Source organism: Scyliorhinus torazame, chromosome 9 (assembly GCF_047496885.1).
Source record: "Scyliorhinus torazame isolate Kashiwa2021f chromosome 9, sScyTor2.1, whole genome shotgun sequence".
Lineage (NCBI taxonomy): Eukaryota > Metazoa > Chordata > Chondrichthyes > Carcharhiniformes > Scyliorhinidae > Scyliorhinus > Scyliorhinus torazame.
The window spans coordinates 168,748,980-168,768,722 of NC_092715.1; the positions used below are offsets into that span (position 1 = coordinate 168,748,980).

The 19,743-nt window shown below is 47.0% G+C and overlaps 1 protein-coding gene across 10 annotated transcripts in view; it reads left to right on the forward strand.

Moving 5' to 3' along the window:
* Positions 1-19,743, forward strand: part of LOC140429577 (spindlin-W) — a 137,685-nt gene that overhangs the window by 101,614 nt on the left and 16,328 nt on the right. For all 10 annotated transcript variants that reach the window (XM_072516766.1, XM_072516772.1, XM_072516763.1 and 7 more), the window contains 3 exons: positions 3,673-3,721; positions 10,724-10,974; positions 11,086-11,322. In XM_072516766.1, the coding sequence (XP_072372867.1) occupies positions 3,673-3,721; positions 10,724-10,974; positions 11,086-11,322 (537 nt within the window). The remainder of the gene's footprint in view (positions 1-3,672; positions 3,722-10,723; positions 10,975-11,085; positions 11,323-19,743) is intronic.

Consider the following 19,743-nt stretch of genomic DNA (forward strand, 5'->3'; position numbering starts at 1 on the left):
CCTTCATCCACATGCTTGGTCACCTCCTCAAAGAATTCAATAAGATTTGTAAGGCAAGACCTACCCCTCACAAATCCGTGCTGACTATCCCTAATCAAGCAGTGTCTTTCCAGATGCTCAGAAATCCTATCCTTCAGTACCCTTTCCATTACTTTGCCTACCACCAAAGTAAGACTAACTGGCCTGTAATTCCCAGGGTTATCCCTAGTCCCTTTTTTGAACAGGGGCACGACATTCGCCACTCTCCAATCCCCTGGTACCACCCCTGTTGACAGTGTGGACGAAAAGATCATTGCCAACGGCTCTGCAATTTCATCTCTTGCTTCCCATAGAATCCTTGGATATATCCCGTCAGGCCCGGGGGACTTGTCTATCCTCAAGTTTTTCAAAATGCCCAACACATCTTCCTTCCTAATAAGTATTTCCTCTAGCTTACCAATCTGTTTCACACTGTCCTCTCCAACAATATCGCCCCTCTCATTTGTGAATACAGAAGAAAAGTACTCGTTCAAGACCTCTCCTATCTCTTCAGACTCAATACACAATCTCCCGCTACTGTCCTTGATCGGACCTACCCTCGCTCTAGTCATTCTCATATTTCTCACATGTGTAAAAGGCCTTGGGGTTTTCCTTGATCATACCCGCCAAAGATTGTTCATGCCCTCTCTTAGCTCTCCTAATCCCTTTCTTCAGTTCCCTCCTGGCTATCTTGTGTCCCTCCAATGCCCTGTCTGAACCTTGTTTCCTCAGCCTTACATAAGTCACCTTTTTCCTCTTAACAAGACATTCAACCTCTCTTGTCAACCATGGTTCCCTCACTCGACCATCTCTTCCCTGCCTGACAGGGACATACATATCAAGGACACGTAGCACCTGTTCCTTGAGCAAGTTCCACATTTCACTTGTGTCCTTCCCTGCCAGCCTATGTTCCCAACTTATGCACTTCAATTCTTGTCTGACAACATCGTATTTACCCTTCCCCCAATTGTAAACCTTGCCCTGTTGCACGTACCTATCCCTCTCCATTACTAAAGTGAAAGTCACAGAATTGTGGTCACTATCTCCAAAATGCTCCCCCACTAACACATCTATCACTTGCCCTGGCTCATTACCCAGTACTAAATCCAATATTGCCCCTCCTCTGGTCGGACAATCTACATACTGTGTTAGAAAAGCTTCCTGGACACACTGCACAAACACCACCCCATCCAAACTATTTGATCTGAAGAGTTTCCACTCAATATTTGGGAAGTTAAAGTCGCCCATGACTACTACCCTATGACTTCTGCACCTTTCCAAAATCTGTTTCCCAATCTGTTCCTCCACATCTCTGCTACTATTGGGGGGCCTATAGAAAACTCCTAACAAGGTGACTGCTCCTTTCCTATTTCTGACTTCAACCCATACTACCTCAATAGGGTGATACTCCTCGAACTGCCTTTCTGCAGCTGTTCTACTATCTCTAATTAATAATGCCACCCCCCCACCTCTTTTACCACCCTCCCTAATCTTATTGAAACATCTATAACCAGGGACCTCCAACAACAATGCTCTACTCTTCTCCACCTTCCCTTCTGAGCAACAAGGACAGACTCTGTGCCAGAGACCTGTACCCCATGGCTTACCCCTTGTAAGTCCCCCCAACCCCCCCCCCCCCCCCGTCCCCCCAAAAACAGTATCCAAAGCGGTATACTTGTCACTAAGGGGAACGACCACAGGGGATCTCTGTACTGACTGCTTCCTCGCAGTCCCTATCACCGTCACCCATCTATCTTTATTCTTCGGAGTAACTACATCCCTGAAGCTTCTATCTATGACCACCTCTGCCTCCCGAATGATCCGAAGTTCATCCAGCTCCAGCTTCAGTTCCCTAACGCGGTTTCTGAGGAGCTGGAGATGGGTGCACTTCCCACAGATTAAATCAGAAGGGACACTGACGGCGTCCCTCACCTCAAACATTCTGCAGGAGGAACATTGCACTAACTTCCCTGCCATCCCCTCTAGATAAAAAAAAGAAAGAGCTTACCTGTTTTTCACTCTCCTTCTCAGCAAGCACTCACTCAGCAACCTCTGCGCCCTGCACGATAACACATGATGGAAAATAAAAGAAAAACAATTTACCAGTCACCAGCCAATCCCTTACCTGCAGGCTGTGACGTCACGGTTCAACTTCTTTCTACTTCTACCTGCCCTCGAGCCTTCCTCTTGATCTTTACAGCGGTTGTTTGTTTTTTCTGGTTAGAGGACTGGGTAGGGAGGGAAACACTGAAGTGTTTCGGGTTTAAGTGTCACTTGACAACTTGTTTTGGAGGGAGATGACCGCAGGGGACACCTGCACTGCCTTCCTGCTCTTTCTCTGCCTTTTGGTCACCCATTCCCTGTCTCCCTCACCAATCCTAATCTGCGGTGTGACCAACTCACTGAACGTGCTATCCACGACCTCCTCAGCATCGCGGATGCTCCAAAGTGAGTCCATCCGCAGCTCCAGAGCCATCATGCGGTCTAACAGGAGCTGCAGCTGGACACACTTCCCGTACATGAAGGAGTCAGGGGCATCGGCCGCGTCCCTGAACTCCCACATTGAGCACAAGGAGCATAACACGGGTCTGGGATCTCCTGCCATTTTTACACTTTACCGTAACTGATTACAAATATAATATCAAATAATGAATAGGTGAAAGAAATAAAGATTTTACTTACCAATCACAATACTTACCAACACACGAAGAGTTAAATTTCTCCCAACTACTGCTAATTGGAGCACTTTTCTTACCAGCCAATCAGGTCACTGCTTTGCTGTGATGTCATTCTTCAAATTTATCCCCAAAGACCCTGTGGCCGCTGTTTAATCAGCGAAGCAGCTAGTTTAAATAAATTCCCGCCGAAAAGACTCAAATCCGCGAAGCAGCTAGTTTAAATACTCACCGCTCGACTCTGTAGCAATAAAACTAACTCTTGTTCACTTAAAAACAACCTGACTGGCTTGTTAAATATATATTGGCAATGTCACCCTTGTTTTTAAATTCAAACTCCATTATAACCAACTCAGGGTGGGAGAAAGAGAGGAGTCCGTTTACCTTAAACTGGTCCTACCAATGCGATAAAATGGGTAATTTATGCAAAGGTAAATTGTTATAAAAGGGACTCGACCAGCCAACTTTCATACGTTTTGTTTTTGAGCATCGACAACACGCATTACTCTGTATGGAGTCCATATGGGCAATACATATTTCTTTAAAATTTTCAAAACTGCAACAAAAGCTGCCACCTCCAGACACTGAATAGTTTGGCTGTTGTGTACCCATTATCACTAGCTAGCCAGCACGTGGATTCTGTCCTTTAAGGTCTTCTAAAACTGGAACCAGTATATAACTTGCATGGTCAGTCCAAGCATTGAAATAGGACCATTATTAGAAAGTACATCTCTGAACAATTGAGATTCTAAATCATCTGTAAATCGCATCATCAAAAGTACAGTCACAGAATTTTTAAATTCCCCGGATTTGAGCATCACTGGCAAGCCAACATTTACTACCCATCTCTAATTGCCCTTTAAATCCACATTTAATCAGGTATCAGTTTGGAGTTATAGTATAAATCAATGTTTGATACTTGTCAGTGTGCTTTGACAATGTGTTTTGTCACTTGATTTAATCTCTTCATTTCTTTTAGGCCTTTCTGGTGTTTCTGGCAATATGATGAAGAAGAAAACCAATCACAGGTGTGTTTGCCAAAACAATTTTGATTGTAAAATTGAATGAGCACAGTGGAGTTGCCAACTCTCCGGGACACTACTAGGAGAAAAATTATATGGGCAATAAAAATAATTTATTGAAACATTTTTTCTTCTTCTTAAAATGTTTGAGAAGGTAAAGGAAAGGGAGTTTAACTGATGGGGCAAGAATCATCCAGTCAGTTACAAGGAGTCTGTTCATTTTCTTATAGAAACATAGACATAGAAAATTGGAACAGGAAGGAGGCCATTCGGCCCTTGCTCCGCCATTCATTATAATCATGGCTGATCATCCAACTCAATAGCTTAATCCCGCCTCTTTCCCCCCAACCCCATCGCTCCTCCTGTATCTAACTGCTGCTTGAAAACCTATAATGTTTTGGCTTAACTACTTCCTGTGGTAACAAATTCCACAGGTTCACCACTCTTTGGGTGAAGAAATTTCTCATTATCTCTGTCCTAAATGGTCTACCCCGTATGTAACCCTGGTTCTCGACTCTCCCACCATCGAGAACATCCTCCTTGCATCTACCCTCTTGCATCTACCCTGTCTAGTCCTGTTAGAATTTTATAGGTTTCTATGAGACCCCCCTCATTCTTAACTCCAGTGAATACAATCCTGACCAACTCAATCTCACCTCATACTTCCATCCTCCCATTGCAGGAATCATTCTGGTAAGTCTTCGCTGCACTCCTATAGCAAGAACATCCTTCCTCTTATAAGGAGACCAAAGCTGCACACGCTATTCCAGATGTGGCCTCGCCAAAACAGTGTATAATCAGAAAAGTGTCCCTGCTTTTCGCACTGAAGGTCAGCATACCATTTGACTTCTTTACAGCCTGCTGTACCTGCAAGGTTACCTTCAGCGAGGACAGCCAGGTCTCATTGCACATTCCCGTCTCCTGGGCATGTAAAGGTGTAGTGCCATGTGAATTAATATATAGGCGATCAATGGGGCTTCGGAAACAATAAATGAGGGACAGTTGAAAGGGGAGGTTGTTTGTTGAAATCTCCAGTAATATATCCGATCAGAGTTGGAAGCTCTAGATCTAGACAAGTACAAGAAACCGGAGCACCTGGAGGAAAGCCACGCAGACACTGGGAGAACGTGCAGACTCTGCACAGACAGTGATCCAACCTGGGAATCGAACCCAGGTCCCTGGTGCTGTGAAGCAACAGTGCTAACCACTGTGCCTACCCCGCTGCCCAATAATCAATGGAAATGAACCAGTGAAAAGTATGTAATTTTTAAGACTTTTACTGAAACAAACTAAAAACAACATCGATCAAACATTAACCAACAGACGACCAATGCACCAAACTAAAGCGAAAGGTAAGTTTTTGTGTTCACTAACACCACTTAATGTGTCTTGGGATGTATGTAACACCGCAGGAACAGTCGTACAGACACTCCCAGCTTGTCAGTGAAGGTTCACTTCTCCCCACCATGCCAGGTTGAAACTTCCAGGATCTTTTGATAGTTGTTCTACTCAGTCCCAAGTTATTCCAGATACATTTATGACCAACAAGGCATATCTTGGTGACTCTGTTCCTTAAATCTTCCAAGAGTCCTACCTGTTCTGCTATTTTCCATTTCTTTTCAGCATAAACCAAATTCTCCACTTGTTGTTAATACACAGAGGATTCTTTGTCTGCATTTCAAACAGCAGCTGTCCTTTTTCTGTGAGATACTGTGAAAAGGTGCTAATATTCGCACTCTGACTCAATGGGTTTTTATTCGAGTTTCTCTCCCCATGCAAGTGGATCAAATAGTCATTTTTCCAAACAGGTGTTTAAATCCAACTTTCCCAGTTCTTTTGATTCCCAACTTTCTGACAAACTTACAATTCACTTTCTTTCTGTCTGCAAGAATCTCCTTTGTCATTCTGCATAGTCCTTACTGTGTTTGCATGACCCTGGTTAAAAGATGGCTTTGCATGTTTTTAAAATTTGCTCTGGATTGTGCAGTCTGGACCAAGGATTAGCATTTGTGATGGCCCCAAAGGTTTTACAATTTTCTTGATCTGGTTTACTTTGAGAAGAAAAAATTGCTGAATGCTTCTGGATCCTAGCGGCTGTGAATTGGATTTGATTTATTGTCACGTGTTCAGAGGTACAGTGAAAAGTATTGTTCTGCGTACAGTCCAGACAAATCGTTCCATACTTGGAAAAAAACAGAGGACATATGATAAATGCACAATGTAAATACATAGACATTGGGTGAAGCATACGGAGTGTAGTACTACTCAGTAGAGAAGATGTGTGGAGAGATCAGTTCAGTCCATAAGAGGGGTCATTCAGGAGTCTGGTAACAGCGAGGAAGAAGCTGTTTTTGAACCTGTTAGAGCATCATAGAATTTACAGGGCAGAAGGAGGCCATTCGGCCCGTCGAGTCTGCACCGGCTCTTGGAAAGAGCACCCTACCCAAGCCCACACCCCCACCCTATCCCCATAACCCACTATCCCCACCCAACACCAAGGGCAATTTTGGACACGAAGGGCAATTTATCATGGCCAATCCACCTAACCTGCACATCTTTGGACTGTGGGAGGAAACTGGAGGAAACCCACGCACACGCGGGGAGGATGTGCAGACTCCGCACAGACAGTGACCCAATCTGGAATCGAACCTGGGACCCTGGAGCTGTGAAGCAATTGTGCTATCCACAATGCTACCGTGCTGCCCATGTTCTCAGACTTTTGTATCCCCTGCCAGTTGGAAGAGAGAGTAACCCGGATGGGAGGGGGTCTTTGATTGTGCTGCCTGCTTTCCCAAGGCAGCGGGAGGTGTAGTCAGTCACTGGATGGGAGGCAGCTTTGCATGATGGATTGGGCTGTGTTCACAACTCTGTGTAGTTTCTTATGGTCTTGGGCCGAGCAGTTGCCATACCAGACTGTGATGCAGCCAGATAGGATGCTTTCTATGGGACATCTGTAAACATTGGTAAGAGTCAATGTGGACATGCTGAATTTCCTTAGTTTCCTGAGGAGTATAGGTGCTGTTGTTCTTTCTTGGTTGTAGCATTGACGTGGGTGGACCAGGACAGATTATTGGTGATATGCACAGCTAGGAATTTGAAGTTGTCAACCATCTCCACATCATTACCATTGATGCAGACAGCGGTGTGCATGATAATTCGCTTCCTGAAGTCAATGACAAGCTCCTTAGTTTTGCTGATGTTCCGATAAAGATTGTTGTCATTACACAATGCGACTTAGCTTTCTATCTCCCTCCTGTGCTTTGACTCATCATTGTTCGTGATCCGACTCACTTCGGTCATGTCATCGGCAATCTTGTAGATGGAGTTGGAGCCAAATTTTGGTACAGTCGAGTGCGTACAGGGAGTATCGTAGGGGTCTAAGTATGCAGCCTTGTGGGGCTCCGGTATTGAGCTATCATGGAGGAGGTGTTGTTGTTAATCCTTGCTGATTGTGGCCTATGTGTCAGGAAGTCGAGGATCCAGTTGCAGAGGGAGGAGCCAAGCCTTGGGTTTTGGAGTTCTGATATGAGCTTGGCTGGATTGTGGTGTTGAAGGTAGAGCTGTTGTCAATGAATAGGAGTCTGACGTAGGAGTCGCTGTTGTCGAGATGCTCCAGGGTTGAGAGTAGGGCCAGGGAGATGGCATCTGCTGTAGACCGGTTGTGGCAGAATGCGAATTCCAGTGGATCAAGGCATTCTGGGCGTTTGGAGTTTGTCTCATGACCAACTTCTTGAAGCACTTCATAATGATAGGTGTCAAGGCCATTAGATGGTAGTTGTTGAGTCATGTTGCCTGGTGGTTCTTTGGCACTGGTATGATGGTGGCCTTCTTGAAGCAGGTGGGAACCTCGGAATGGAGTAGGGAGAGGTTGAAGATGATCTCGCACACCAGTTTGGTCCGCCATCAAAAGAGAAATTCCCTGTTGTATTCCTTCTTGCCAGCTACTAAGTTGTCATCAGGGCTTCCATTGTTTAAAATGACAGTGAACCAGTCTTCAGTTTTTAAACTCCTAATCTCCATTTTTTGTCATGTCTGCTTGTTTTTTTAATATCCAAGTCTTTGAAAAAAGTTTCACCTGACCGAACATCCAAATTGTTCCTCATAACAATTGAATTTACATGTTTAAATTCAGGATCACTTTTAATCCCATATTCTTTTTCACAATCTAACTCTTCAATTTTCTTTTCCAGATGCGCAGGTTTAACACTTCCTTTTTTGCAAGTAGTTTATCTTTCTGTCATGTAAAAATCCTGCTTGGCTTCTTTAGCTTCTTTAAAAACTTCATTAAGGTTGTTTCGACACTTAACTAAGAAAGCTTGATATTTCTTTATATTCAGTTTACAAATGGTCTTAACTTATTTTTGCTTTTTGTTCTCTCACTGAGTTGGAGCTTTTTCTAATTCCATTCTAGCAAGAGTGATTGCCTCTTCATTTTGAAGCTTTAATTTACATTCAAGAACGCATATTCTTTCTTTGTAGCTTCTAATGCTGGATTCGACTTTTGCTGTCTCCTTCAAAGCATTTGTTTTTGTTTCATCATTAGCTTTGAGTATCGTTACTTTGCTACACCTTTAACTCCTCTTCAACTACTAACTTTTCCTTTCCAGCCTGATATTCCCATGTCCTTTTTTTAAATAAGAAGGCTGAGTTTCTGGCTCTTCAGATACAAACTTGATGCTTCTAATTAACAAAGGGTTTATAGAAAGTTGTTGATTCTTTTAAGTCACTTGTCTTTCATACAACTTTAGTTTCAACAGCCTCCATGGGGTTTCCTGAAACCAGTGGAGAGAGCAGTGCTGTATCCCTGATCAAATAATTTCCTGACAGCAAGTCCACACCGTGAATAGACAATTTATGACAATTACTGGACATTAATTAAGCCACAATTTTAATTAACTCTTAACAAAGACTGGGGAAATAATTTCCATCATACCTTGTATCAATATGTTTCTTTAGTGAACTTTCTGGAAAGAAATTTCATTCACCTATCAATACAAGTGACTGTTCTATCCCTGTACCTCTAAAAATAACAATGTTTTTATTCTTCCATGGGATGTGGGCGTCACTGACAAGGCCAGCATTTTTGGTGCCCCTTTCGGAATCCATGTTGAGTACTCTGGGGATAACTCCATCCTGACTGCATTCCTCTGTGCAGAGACCTCTAGTGGGTGTCCAGAACCAGTGATAGAGGAGCCTAGACATTGGCTATAAAATGGGATTTGATTAGTATGACTATATCCGCCTCTTGCTTATCTAGTCTGGGACAGCTCTCCCCAATTTCGGCACAAGTTCCCAGACATTAGGGGGGGAGGACTTGCAGGGTTGACGGCAGGGTCTGCCATTGTCGTTTCCAGTACATAATAATAATTGCTTATTGTCGCAAGTAGGCTTCAATGAAGTTACTGTGAAAAGCCCCTAGGCGCCACATTCCGCCGCCTGTTCGGGGAGGCCGGTACGGGAATTGAACCCGCGCTGCTGGCATTGTTCTGTATTGCAAGCCAACTATTTAGCCCACTGTGCTAAGGGTGGTCTGGTTTATTTTTATTATATTTTTCTGTAGTGGTTTGATACAATTAAGTGGCTTGCTTAGATAATTTCAGAGTGAAGTTAAAAGCCAATCCCATTGGAGTCAACGGCAATGAAGATTGAATTAAACAGTCAAATTCCAATGTTTTTTGAAATAAATTTAGTGTACTCAATTCATTTTTCCAATTAATGGGCAATTTAGCATTACCAATCCACCTAGTCTGCACATCTTTGGGTTGTGGGGGCGAAACCCACGCAAACACGGGGAGAATGTGCAAACTCCAAACAGACAGTGACCCAGAGCCGGGATCTAACCTGGGACCTCGGCGCCGTGAGGCAACAGGGCTAACCCACTGCGCCACCGTGCTGCCCCAAATTTCAATGTTACATACATGAAATACATCATTGCAAGAAGAAAGCATAATATTTTTTAAAACTCCCATGGTTTCCCGGATGGCTGAGTGGGCAAATGCAGTTCATGTTACAGCACTGATTTGGGCAGAACAGAAAGGGCCATAATTCAGTCCCTACCACTGGTGATAATGGGTACTCATTCTAATCAAACCAGCCTCTAGTAGATAGGAATAAAACCAAAAACCTTGGGGGGTAGAGTTACCACTTGAGATTTTAGTCAGTAGACATGAAATATTCACCCGCTTCCCCTCTTCACAGATGCTGCCTGACCCAAGTTAGCTTCCCTGTTCAATGGCAAACGTGCTACAATTGTCCTACAGCATTCCCTTGCAGAGTTGGCTAGGGTTGTCACTCCTGAAAAAGTGTGTTGATGATTGCAGCAGGCTCAGCTGTGATGCTGCTCCACTCCTGTGGTTGAATCTGCTGTCAAGATTCAGCCTGTTAGGCGCTTAATGATGCACCAGATGGTGCTATAGCCCTTTAAACTGAGCACAAGTCAATATGTTAAGAAAGGAGATATGGAAGGAAACTGGGGTGGGAAACCTTTAAGGAAAACTTCGTAGAGAATTAATTTTAGATTTGTTTACTGGGTTTTCAAGAAAATACATTCATCAATTTATTGGACGGTGTTACTTTAATTCATGGCTAGAGGTGAATTGCAGCACAGAGGGGGTATTGTGTTGAGAAGATCTCCAAAAATAGGCTCCAGTCTACTAGATACTTTCCCAGGCAGAGAACTTTTTAAAATAAAAATATTTCTATATCTATTAAAATTTCATTTTGATTGCAGAAGGAGAACGGTTTGGTGCTTTGCTTAATCTACCTTTGCATGTCCTATATACTTATATGATCTAATTGGCAGGTTACAAATTTATTTGTAGCAACTAGCTGTTTTGGAAGAATTAGCTAATTTGTCTGCATGGTGTTTGTACGCCTTGTTTTTCCTTCTATTTCCACTTTCAAGTTAACCAGCTATTCTGAATTTACATTCTGTCAATTCGTGTAGGAGACATATTTTGATTTGCATCTTCCTTAACATTCCAAGGTATGTGTTCTCTTTTATTGCAGGAAACACCGTAGTAATGTGGGGCCAAGCAAGACGGTATCTCATTCACGACGGAACATTGTGGGTTGCAGAATTGAGCATGGATGGAAAGAACAAGGTGGAATAACGCAGTGGAAAGGCACCGTTCTGGATCAAGTACCTGTAAATCCTGCACTTTACCTTATCAAATATGATGGATTCGACTGTGTATATGGACTTGAACTTCACAAAGATGAAAGGGTCTTAGGATTTCGGGTCCTACCAGATAGAGTTTGTGAGTGAAAATAAGGGTTTTAAGATCACTAATATTTCAAATTTACATTTTTAGTTATATATCATTAATTACTTAAAATTACTAAGTACGGTATTCAATTTTTGCTTTTAGCTGTCTCTCGAATCAGTGACGTGGATCTGGCAGAAATGATGATAGGCAAAGCAGTTGAGCACATGTTCGAAAAAGATGATAATGGAGCTAAAGATGAGTGGCGAGGAATGGTGCTTGCACGTGCTCCAATCATGAACACGTGGTTTTATATCACCTATGAAAAGGATCCTGTCTTGTACATGTACCAACTTCTAGAAGACTACAGAGAAGGGGATTTACGTATTATGCCTGACTCGAGTAAGTCCAAGGGGAGCTTTTATTATTTATAGAACTAATTATGTTTGCCTGCCTTGCGTTTATATGTAGCAATTGTGAAACTTGCTTTAGTTCGATGTTAGAAAAGGCAGGTTGCATTTGTACAGAGTCTCTGGAACGTAATGTTGAATGTGTGGACTGGGGGCGTTGCTCACGTATTATAGCTCATTCTTAATACTATGACTTTAACCTTGGTATGGAAAGCCACAAAGTAACACCACTATTCTAGGAAGGAGGGGATAGAAAACAGGAAGCCTTAGGCCAGTTGCCTTAATATGTCATTGGGAAAATGCTAGAATCCATTATTAAGGAGCTAGTAGCAAAAACGTTAGAAAACCATATGATCAGGCAGAGTGAACATGGTTTTGTGAAAGTGGAAACCATGTTTGACAAGTTTATTAGAGTTCCTTGAGGATGTAACCTTTTGAGGATAAGGGGAATTAGTAGATGTAGTATATTTGGATTCCATAAGGCATTTGATAAGATGCCACATAAACAGTTACTGCAGACTTCCGGTGTCGGCCATTGTGAGTGGGCGCATATTTGGCAGCTCCCGCTTGTGGCGTTTGTTTTGGTCCTTTTCCCCGATTAGCAGGTGGATGTTTTGATGGGAAAAGGTACAGGAGTGGTGGAGAAAGGGCATATTCCACCAGTGGACGGATTCGTGGACCAGTCGAAAGGAGCTGTTGGAGCAAGAAACTTTTCCTGCAACACAGGGAAAGATGGTGGAGAGCAAGGGGTCGGCTCTACCATCTCAATGGTCGATGGAGTAGCTTGTGGACTTCTTGAATGAGAAGTTCAGCCAGCAGAGAAAGGAGTCTCTAGAGGACCTGGCGAAGATGGTGGATCCGCTTAAGGCGGGGGATCGATCACATGGAGCTGAGGTTGGAGACCCAAAGCCAGGCAAGACAGTGGGGGAGCAGCTCACTTCATTGGTGGCTGAAAGTGGGTGTTGAGAGATACTCAGAAACCGCTTCAGGAGACGGTGGAAGATCTTGAGAACCACTGCCCGAGGCAGAACCTGAGGATTGTGGGGTTGCCAAAGGGCATTGAGAGAGCGGACGCTGGCCCTTGTGTAGCCAGAAATTGCTGGAGGAGGGGGCCTTCAAGCGTCCCCTGGAGGTGGATCGGGCTCATGCGGCGCTGATGAGGAAGCCGCAGGTTAACGAGCCGCAAGGGCAATGGTGGTGCGGTTGCACCGGTTCCATGATAAAGAGAGGAGGGCCACGCAGACGAGGCGATGTACCTGGAAGGGCAATGAGCTTCGGGTATACCAGGATCTCGGTGCAGAGCTGGCCAAGAGGAGAGCGGATTCTAATCGAGTGAAGGCTGCCCTCTTTAAAATGGGGTGGAGTTCTGGATGCTGTACCCAGCCCGCCTCTGGGTGACCTACAATGGTCGGGAATATTATTTGGGACACCGGAGGAAGCGATGGAGTTTGCAAGAGTCAGTGGACTGGCAGGAGAAGGAGGACATTGAACTTTGGACAAAGTGTTTGGGGAATTTGGTTCTTCCTATCCCCCTTACCTCTGGGGTTATTGTCCTTTCTTTTTTTTCTTCCGTCGCTTGTTGATATTGCTGTTTGCACCAAGGGCGTGTGTGAGTGGGGGAGGTGGGGAATCAGTGGGGGGTAGGATGCTAGGTGCCAGGGGGCTGCCAGGCTAGATGGGTGGGCTCATTCATGGGAGCGCAGTGGGGGGTGAGCAGGTGGTTAGTGTCTTGATGGGGGATGGGATTGTTGCTCTGTGAGGGGGAGGGACGACTGACAGGGGAGGGACGACTGACAGGGGAGGGACGACTGACAGGGGAGGGACGACTGACAGGGGAGGGACGACTGACAGGGGAGGGACGACTGACAGGGGAGGGACTACTGACAGGGGAGGGACTTTTGAAGTATGATAAGAGGGAGGTTGATGATGGTGGACATCTGAAGGCGGGCCTGATGGGTGGCGGGAAGTAGGCTGGAGGCTGGCCCAGGACCTGTTGATTGTTGGGGGGGGGGGGGGGGGGGGGGGGGTGCCGACCAGGCTGATCACATGGAATGTGAGAGGGTTGAATGGGCCAGTCAAGAGGTCCCGCGTGTTCGCGTATTTGAGGAGCTTAAAGGCGGATGTGGCATTCTTGCAGGAAAAGGCACCTGAAGATCCAGGATCAGACCAGGCTAAGGAAAGGGTGGGTAGGTCAGGTCTTTCATTCAGAATTAGATCTGAAGATATGGGGGGTGGCGGTCCTGATAAATAAGTGGGTAGCGTTTGAGTTGGGGAATGGAGTGGCAGACTCCAGGGGAAGGTTTGTAATGGTGAGAGGAAATTGGAGGGGATGTTGATGGTTTTCATGACTGTTTACACCCCAAACTGGGACGATGTAGAGTTTATGCGGCAGGTGCTGGGGAAGAACCTGGACCTGGACTCGCACCAGCTGATAATGGGAGGGGTTGAATTTTTTAAAAAAAATATTTTATTGAGAATTTTTGGTCAACCAACACAGTACATTGTGCATCCTTTACACAATATTATAACAACACAAATAACAATGACCTATTTTATAAACAGAAAATGAATAAGTAATAAATAACAAAAATGAAAACTAACCCTAATTGGCAACTGCCTTATCACAAGTAACACTCTCCAAAAATATAATTTAACAGTCCAATATATAATTATCTGTAGCAACGACCTATACATATTATACAGTATATATTAACAACCCTGAGAGTCCTTCTGGTTCCTCCCCCCCCCCGATCCTGGGCTGCTGCTGCTGCCTTCTTTTTTCCATTCCATCTATCTTTCTGCGAGGTATTCGACGAACGGTTGCCACCGCCTGGTGAACCCTTGAGCCGCCCCCCTTAGAACGAACTTAACCCGCTCTAACTTTATAAACCCTGCCACGTCATTTATCCAGGTCTCCACCCCCGGGGGCTTAGCTTCTTTCCACATTCCTCTATTCTCATTGCCATTACCTTGGCCAGGATCCTGGCATCTACATTTAGGAGGGAAATAGGTCTATAGGACCCGCATTGTAGCGGGTCCTTTTCCTTCTTTAAGAGAAGCGATATCGTTGCTTCAGACATAGTCGGGGGCAGTTGTCCCCTTTCCTTTGCCTCATTAAAGGTCCTCGTCAATACCGGGGCGAGCAAGTCCACATATTTTCTATAGAATTCGACTGGGAATCCATCCGGTCCCGGGGCCTTTCCCGCCTGCATGCTCCTAATTCCTTTCACCACTTCTTCTACCTCGATCTGTGCTCCCAGTCCCACCCTTTCCTGCTCTTCCACCTTGGGAAATTCCAGCCGATCCAAAAAGCCCATCATTCTCTCCCTCCATCCGGGGGTTGAGCTTCATATAATTTTTTATAAATGTCTTGAACACTCCATTCACTCTCTCCGCTCCCCGCTCCATCTCTCCTTCCTCATCCCTCACTCCCCCTATTTCCCTCGCTGCTCCCCTTTTCCTCAATTGGTGTGCCAGTAACCTGCTCGCCTTCTCCCCATATTCGTACTGTACACCCTGTGCCTTCCTCCATTGTGCCTCTGCAGTGCCGTAGTCAGCAAGTCAAATTCTACATGTAGCCTTTGCCTTTCCCTGTACAGTCCCTCCTCCGGTGCTTCCGCATATTGTCTGTCCACCCTCAAAAGTTCTTGCAGCAACCGCTCCCGTTCCTTACTCTCCTGCTTCCCTTTATGTGCCCTTATTGATATCAGCTCCCCTCTAACCACCGCCTTCAGCGCCTCCCAGACCACTCCCAACTGGACCTCCTCATTATCATTGAGTTTCCAAGTACTTTTCAATGCACCCCTCACCCTTAGACACACACCCTCATCTGCCATTAGTCCCCATGTCCATTCTCCAGGGTGGGCGCCCTCCTGTTTCCTCCCCTATCTCCAAGTCTACCCAGTGTGGAGCGTGATCCGAAATGGCTATAGCCGTATACTCCGTTCCCCTCACCTTCGGGATCAACGCCCTTCCCAGCACAAAAAAGTCTATTCGCGAGTAGACTTTATGGACATAGGAGAAAAACGAGAACTCCTTACTCCCTAGGTCTGCTAAATCTCCACGGGTCTACACCTCCCACCTGCTCCATAAAATCTTTAAGTACCTTGGCTGCTGCCAGACTCCTTCCAGTCCTGGACTTCGACCTTTCCAGCCCTGGTTCCAACACCGTATTAAAATCTCCCCCCATTATCAGCTTTCCCATCTCTAGGTCCGGAATGCGTCCTAGCATCCGCCTCATAAAATTGGCATCATCTCAGTTCGGGGCATATACGTTTACCAAAACCACCGTCTCCCCCTGTAGTTTGCCACTCACCATCACGTATCTGCCCCGTTATCCGCCACTATAGTCTTTGCCTCGAACATTACCCGCTTCCCCACTAATATAGCCACCCCCCTGTTTTTCGCATCTAGCCCCGAATGGAACACCTGCCCCACCCATCCTTTGCGTAGCCTAACCTGGTCTATCAGTTTCAGGTGCGTTTCCTGTAACATAACCACATCTGCCTTAAGTTTCTTAAGGTGTGCGAGTACCCGTGCCCTCTTTATCGGCCCGTTCAGCCCTCTCACGTTCCACGTGATCAGCCGGGTTGGGGGGCTTCCTACCCCCCCCCCCTTGTCGATTAGCCATCCCCTTTTTCCAGCTCCTCACCCGGTTCCCACGCAGCTGTATCTCCCCCAGGCGGTGCCCCCCCGCCCATCCCCTCCCATACCAGCTCCCCCCTCTCCCCAGCAGCAGCAACCCAGTAATTCCCCCCCCCCCACCCCCCCCCCCCCCCCCCCCCCCCCGGCTAGGTCCCCCGCTAGCGTAATTACTCCCCCCATGTTGCTCCCAGAAGTCAGCAAACTCTGGCCGACCTCGGCTTCCCCCCGTGACCTCGGCTCGCACCGTGCGACGCCCCCTCCTTCCTGCTTCTCTATTCCCGCCATGATTATCATAGCGCGGGAACCAAGCCCGCGCTTCTCCCTTGGCCCCGCCCCCAATGGCCAACGCCCCATCTCCTCCACCTCCCCTCCTCCCCCCATCACCACCTGTGGAAGAGAGAAAAGTTACCACATCGCAGGATTAGTACATAAAACTCCTCTTTCCCCCCCCTTTTTAACCCCCCCTCTTCGCCCCCCACATTCGCCCCACCACTTTGTTCAAATGTTCTTTTTAATAACCCGCTCATTCCAGTTTTTCTTCCACAATAAAAGTCCACGCTTCATCCGCCGTCTCAAAGTAGTGGTGCCTCCCTCGATATGTGACCCACAGTCTTGCCGGTTGCAGCATTCCAAATTTTATCTTTTTATGAAGCACTGCCTTGGCCCGATTAAAGCTCGCCCTCCTTCTCGCCACCTCCGCACTCCAGTCTTGATAAACGCGGATCACCGCGTTCTCCCATTTACTGCTCCGAGTTTTCTTTGCCCATCTAAGGACCATTTCTCTATCCTTAAAACGGAGGAATCTCACCACTATGGCTCTGGGAATTTCTCCTGCTCTCGGTCCTCGCGCCATCACTCGGTATGCTCCCTCCACCTCCAACGGACCCGCCGGGGCCTCCGCTCCCATTAACGAGTGCAGCATCGTGCTCACATATGCCCCGACGTCCGCTCCCTCCGCACCTTCAGGAAGACCAAGAATCCTCAGGTTGTTCCTCCTTGCGTTGTTCTCCAGTGCCTCCAACCTTTCCACACACCGTTTCTGATGTGCCTCATGCGTCTCCGTCTTCACCACCAGGCCCTGTATGTCGTCCTCATTCTCAGCTGCCTTTGCCTTCACGACCCGAAGCTCCCGCTCCTGGGTCTTTTGTTCCTCCTTTAGCCCTTCGATCGCCTGCAGTATCGGGGCCAACAGCTCTTTCTTCATTTCCTTTTTGAGCTCTTCCACACAGCATTTCAAGAACTCTTGTTGTTCAGGGCCCCATGTTAAACTGCCACCTTCCGACGCCATCTTGGTTTTTGCTTGCCTTCCTTGCCGCTGTTCTAAAGGATCCACTGCAATCCGGCCACTTTCTCCTTTTTTCATCCGTATCCAGGGGGGATTCCCTTCTGGTTTGCCGCACAGTGTTTTTAGCCGTCAAAATTGCCGTTGGGGCTCCTATCAAGAGCCCAAAAGTCTGTTTCACCGGGAGCTGCCGAAACGTGCGACTCAGCTGGTCATCTCCGCACCCGGAAGTCCCGAGGGGTTGAATTTTAACATGGCGATTTGGGAGACGAGGGCGAAGTAATTTTCGTTTTTCTCCCATGTACATAGAGTGTACCCCCGGAACGACTATTTTGTGATGGACAGGATTTTGTTGGAGGGGGTGGTCGGTTTGGAGTACTCGGCGATTGTGGTTTTAGACCATGCGCCACATTGGGTGGACTTGCAGGTGGACCCTGGGGGTGGAGGGGGGGTGGGGGAAAGACTATTAGCATATGAGGTTTGTGAATGGGTGAGGGCTACTATTCGGGAGTATGTGGAGTTGAATGACAAGGCGGAGGTTTTGGCCGCCACGCTATGGGAGGCATTGAATTCGGGTGCATAGAGACTAGACGGAGCGGGCAGAGATGGCTAGGTTAGTGGATAAGATCCGCAGGTGGATAGGAGATATTCGGAGTCCCTGGAGGCAGGGTTGTTGAGAGAGCGGCATAAACCCCAGATGGAGTTTGGACTGGTATCTACAAGTAAGGTGGTTGGACAGTTGAGGAATCCCCAGGGAGGCAGTCTATGAATATTGGGAAAGGCGAGTAGGGTGTTGGCACATCAATTGAGGAAGCAGGAGGCAGCGAGGCAGATTGGAAAGATGAAGGGTAGGAGGGGGAACACTGACTTAGACCCGGTGGGGCGACGGTGGGGGTTTGACGACTTTTATAAGAGGCTATATGATTCGTACCCCCGGCCGAGGTGGTGGGAATGAGGCATTTCTTAGGGTTGGAATTCCCTAAGAAGAGGGACCTGGTGGAGGGACTGAGAGCCCCCATTGGGCTGGTGGAAGTGTTAGGGGTGATGCAGGCGGGGAAAGGCGTTGGTGCAAATTGGTTCCAGGTGGAATTTTTAAAACGTTCTTGGGGGATCTGGGATTGAATGAGGTGAGGGAAAAGGAGGTGCTACCCCCTATATTATCGCAGGCCTTAATCTCCTTAATTTTAAAGAGGAATAAGGACCGGAGCAGTGTGGGTCTTCCTGACCAATTTCTTTGCTAAATGTGGACGCTAATGTGCTGGCCAAGATTTTGGCCTTACGGATTGAGCACTGTGTGCCGGGGGTGATAGGAAGAGCAGGCAGGGTGTGAAAAGGGGAGGCATCTGTTGGCTGTTATTAGGCGTTTATTAAAAACATTATAATGATGGAGGTACGAAGCGTGGATGTGGCGGTTGCCATGTATGCAGAGAAGGCCTTTGACCGGGTGGAGTGGGACTATTCGTGGGAGGTGTTGGGATGGTGTAGTTTTGGGCAGGGGTTTGTGGATTGTGTCTGGCTGTTTTATCGGGCACCGGCAGCAAATGTGCGAGGGAACCGGGTGAGCTCAGAGTATTTTACGTTGCACAGTCGGACGAGGCACGGATGCCCACTCTCCCCATTGCTCTTTGCCTTGGCGATAGAGCCACTGGCGATGGCGCTTAGAGAGTCAAGGGACTGGCAGGGGGATAATGCAGGGGAGGGGTGGAGCACAGGGTCTCACTGTATACGGACAATCTATTGATGTGTATATCAAACCCACTGGAAGGAATTGGGGGAATTGTGGGCATATTGGAGGAATTCGGCTGGTTCTTAGGACACAAATTGAATATGGGGAAGGGTAAGATCCTCCCGATCCAAGCGAGAGGACAGGAGAAGAGGTTGGTGGAGTTACCGTTTAAGAGAAGTGGGAGCAAGCTTCATGTATTTGGACATTCAGGTGGTGCGGGGTTGGGAGCAGCTACACAAGCTGAATCTGGCTCGGTTGGTGGAGCAAATGAACAGGGATTTTAGGAGGTGGGATGTGCTCCCACTGTCGCTGGTGGGACGGGTACAATCGGTGATGATGACAGTTCTCCCGAGGTTCTTATGTTCCAGAATCTCCTGATCTTTCTCCCGATCTTTATCCCAAAGGCTTTATTTAGGAGGGTTCATGCACTGAGTTGGGGGTTTGGCTGGGTGGGTAAAGCCCCGCGGGTCCAGGAGGTGCTGGGGAGGGGGGTTGGGTCTTCCAAACTTGATGAATTATTATTGGGTGACGAATATAGCCATGGTTAAGAAGTGGGTAGTGGGGGAGGGGTCGGTGGGAGCAGATGGAGTCAGCCTCCTGCAAGGACTACAGCTTGGGGGCACGGTTGACAGTTGAGGAATCCAGGGGGGCACTCTCGCCGGCCAGGTACTCCACAAGTGGTGATGGTCCTGAGGGTGTGGGGACAGTGGCGCAAGCACCTGAGGCTGGAGGGGGCCTCCGTTTGGGCATCGATCTGCTGT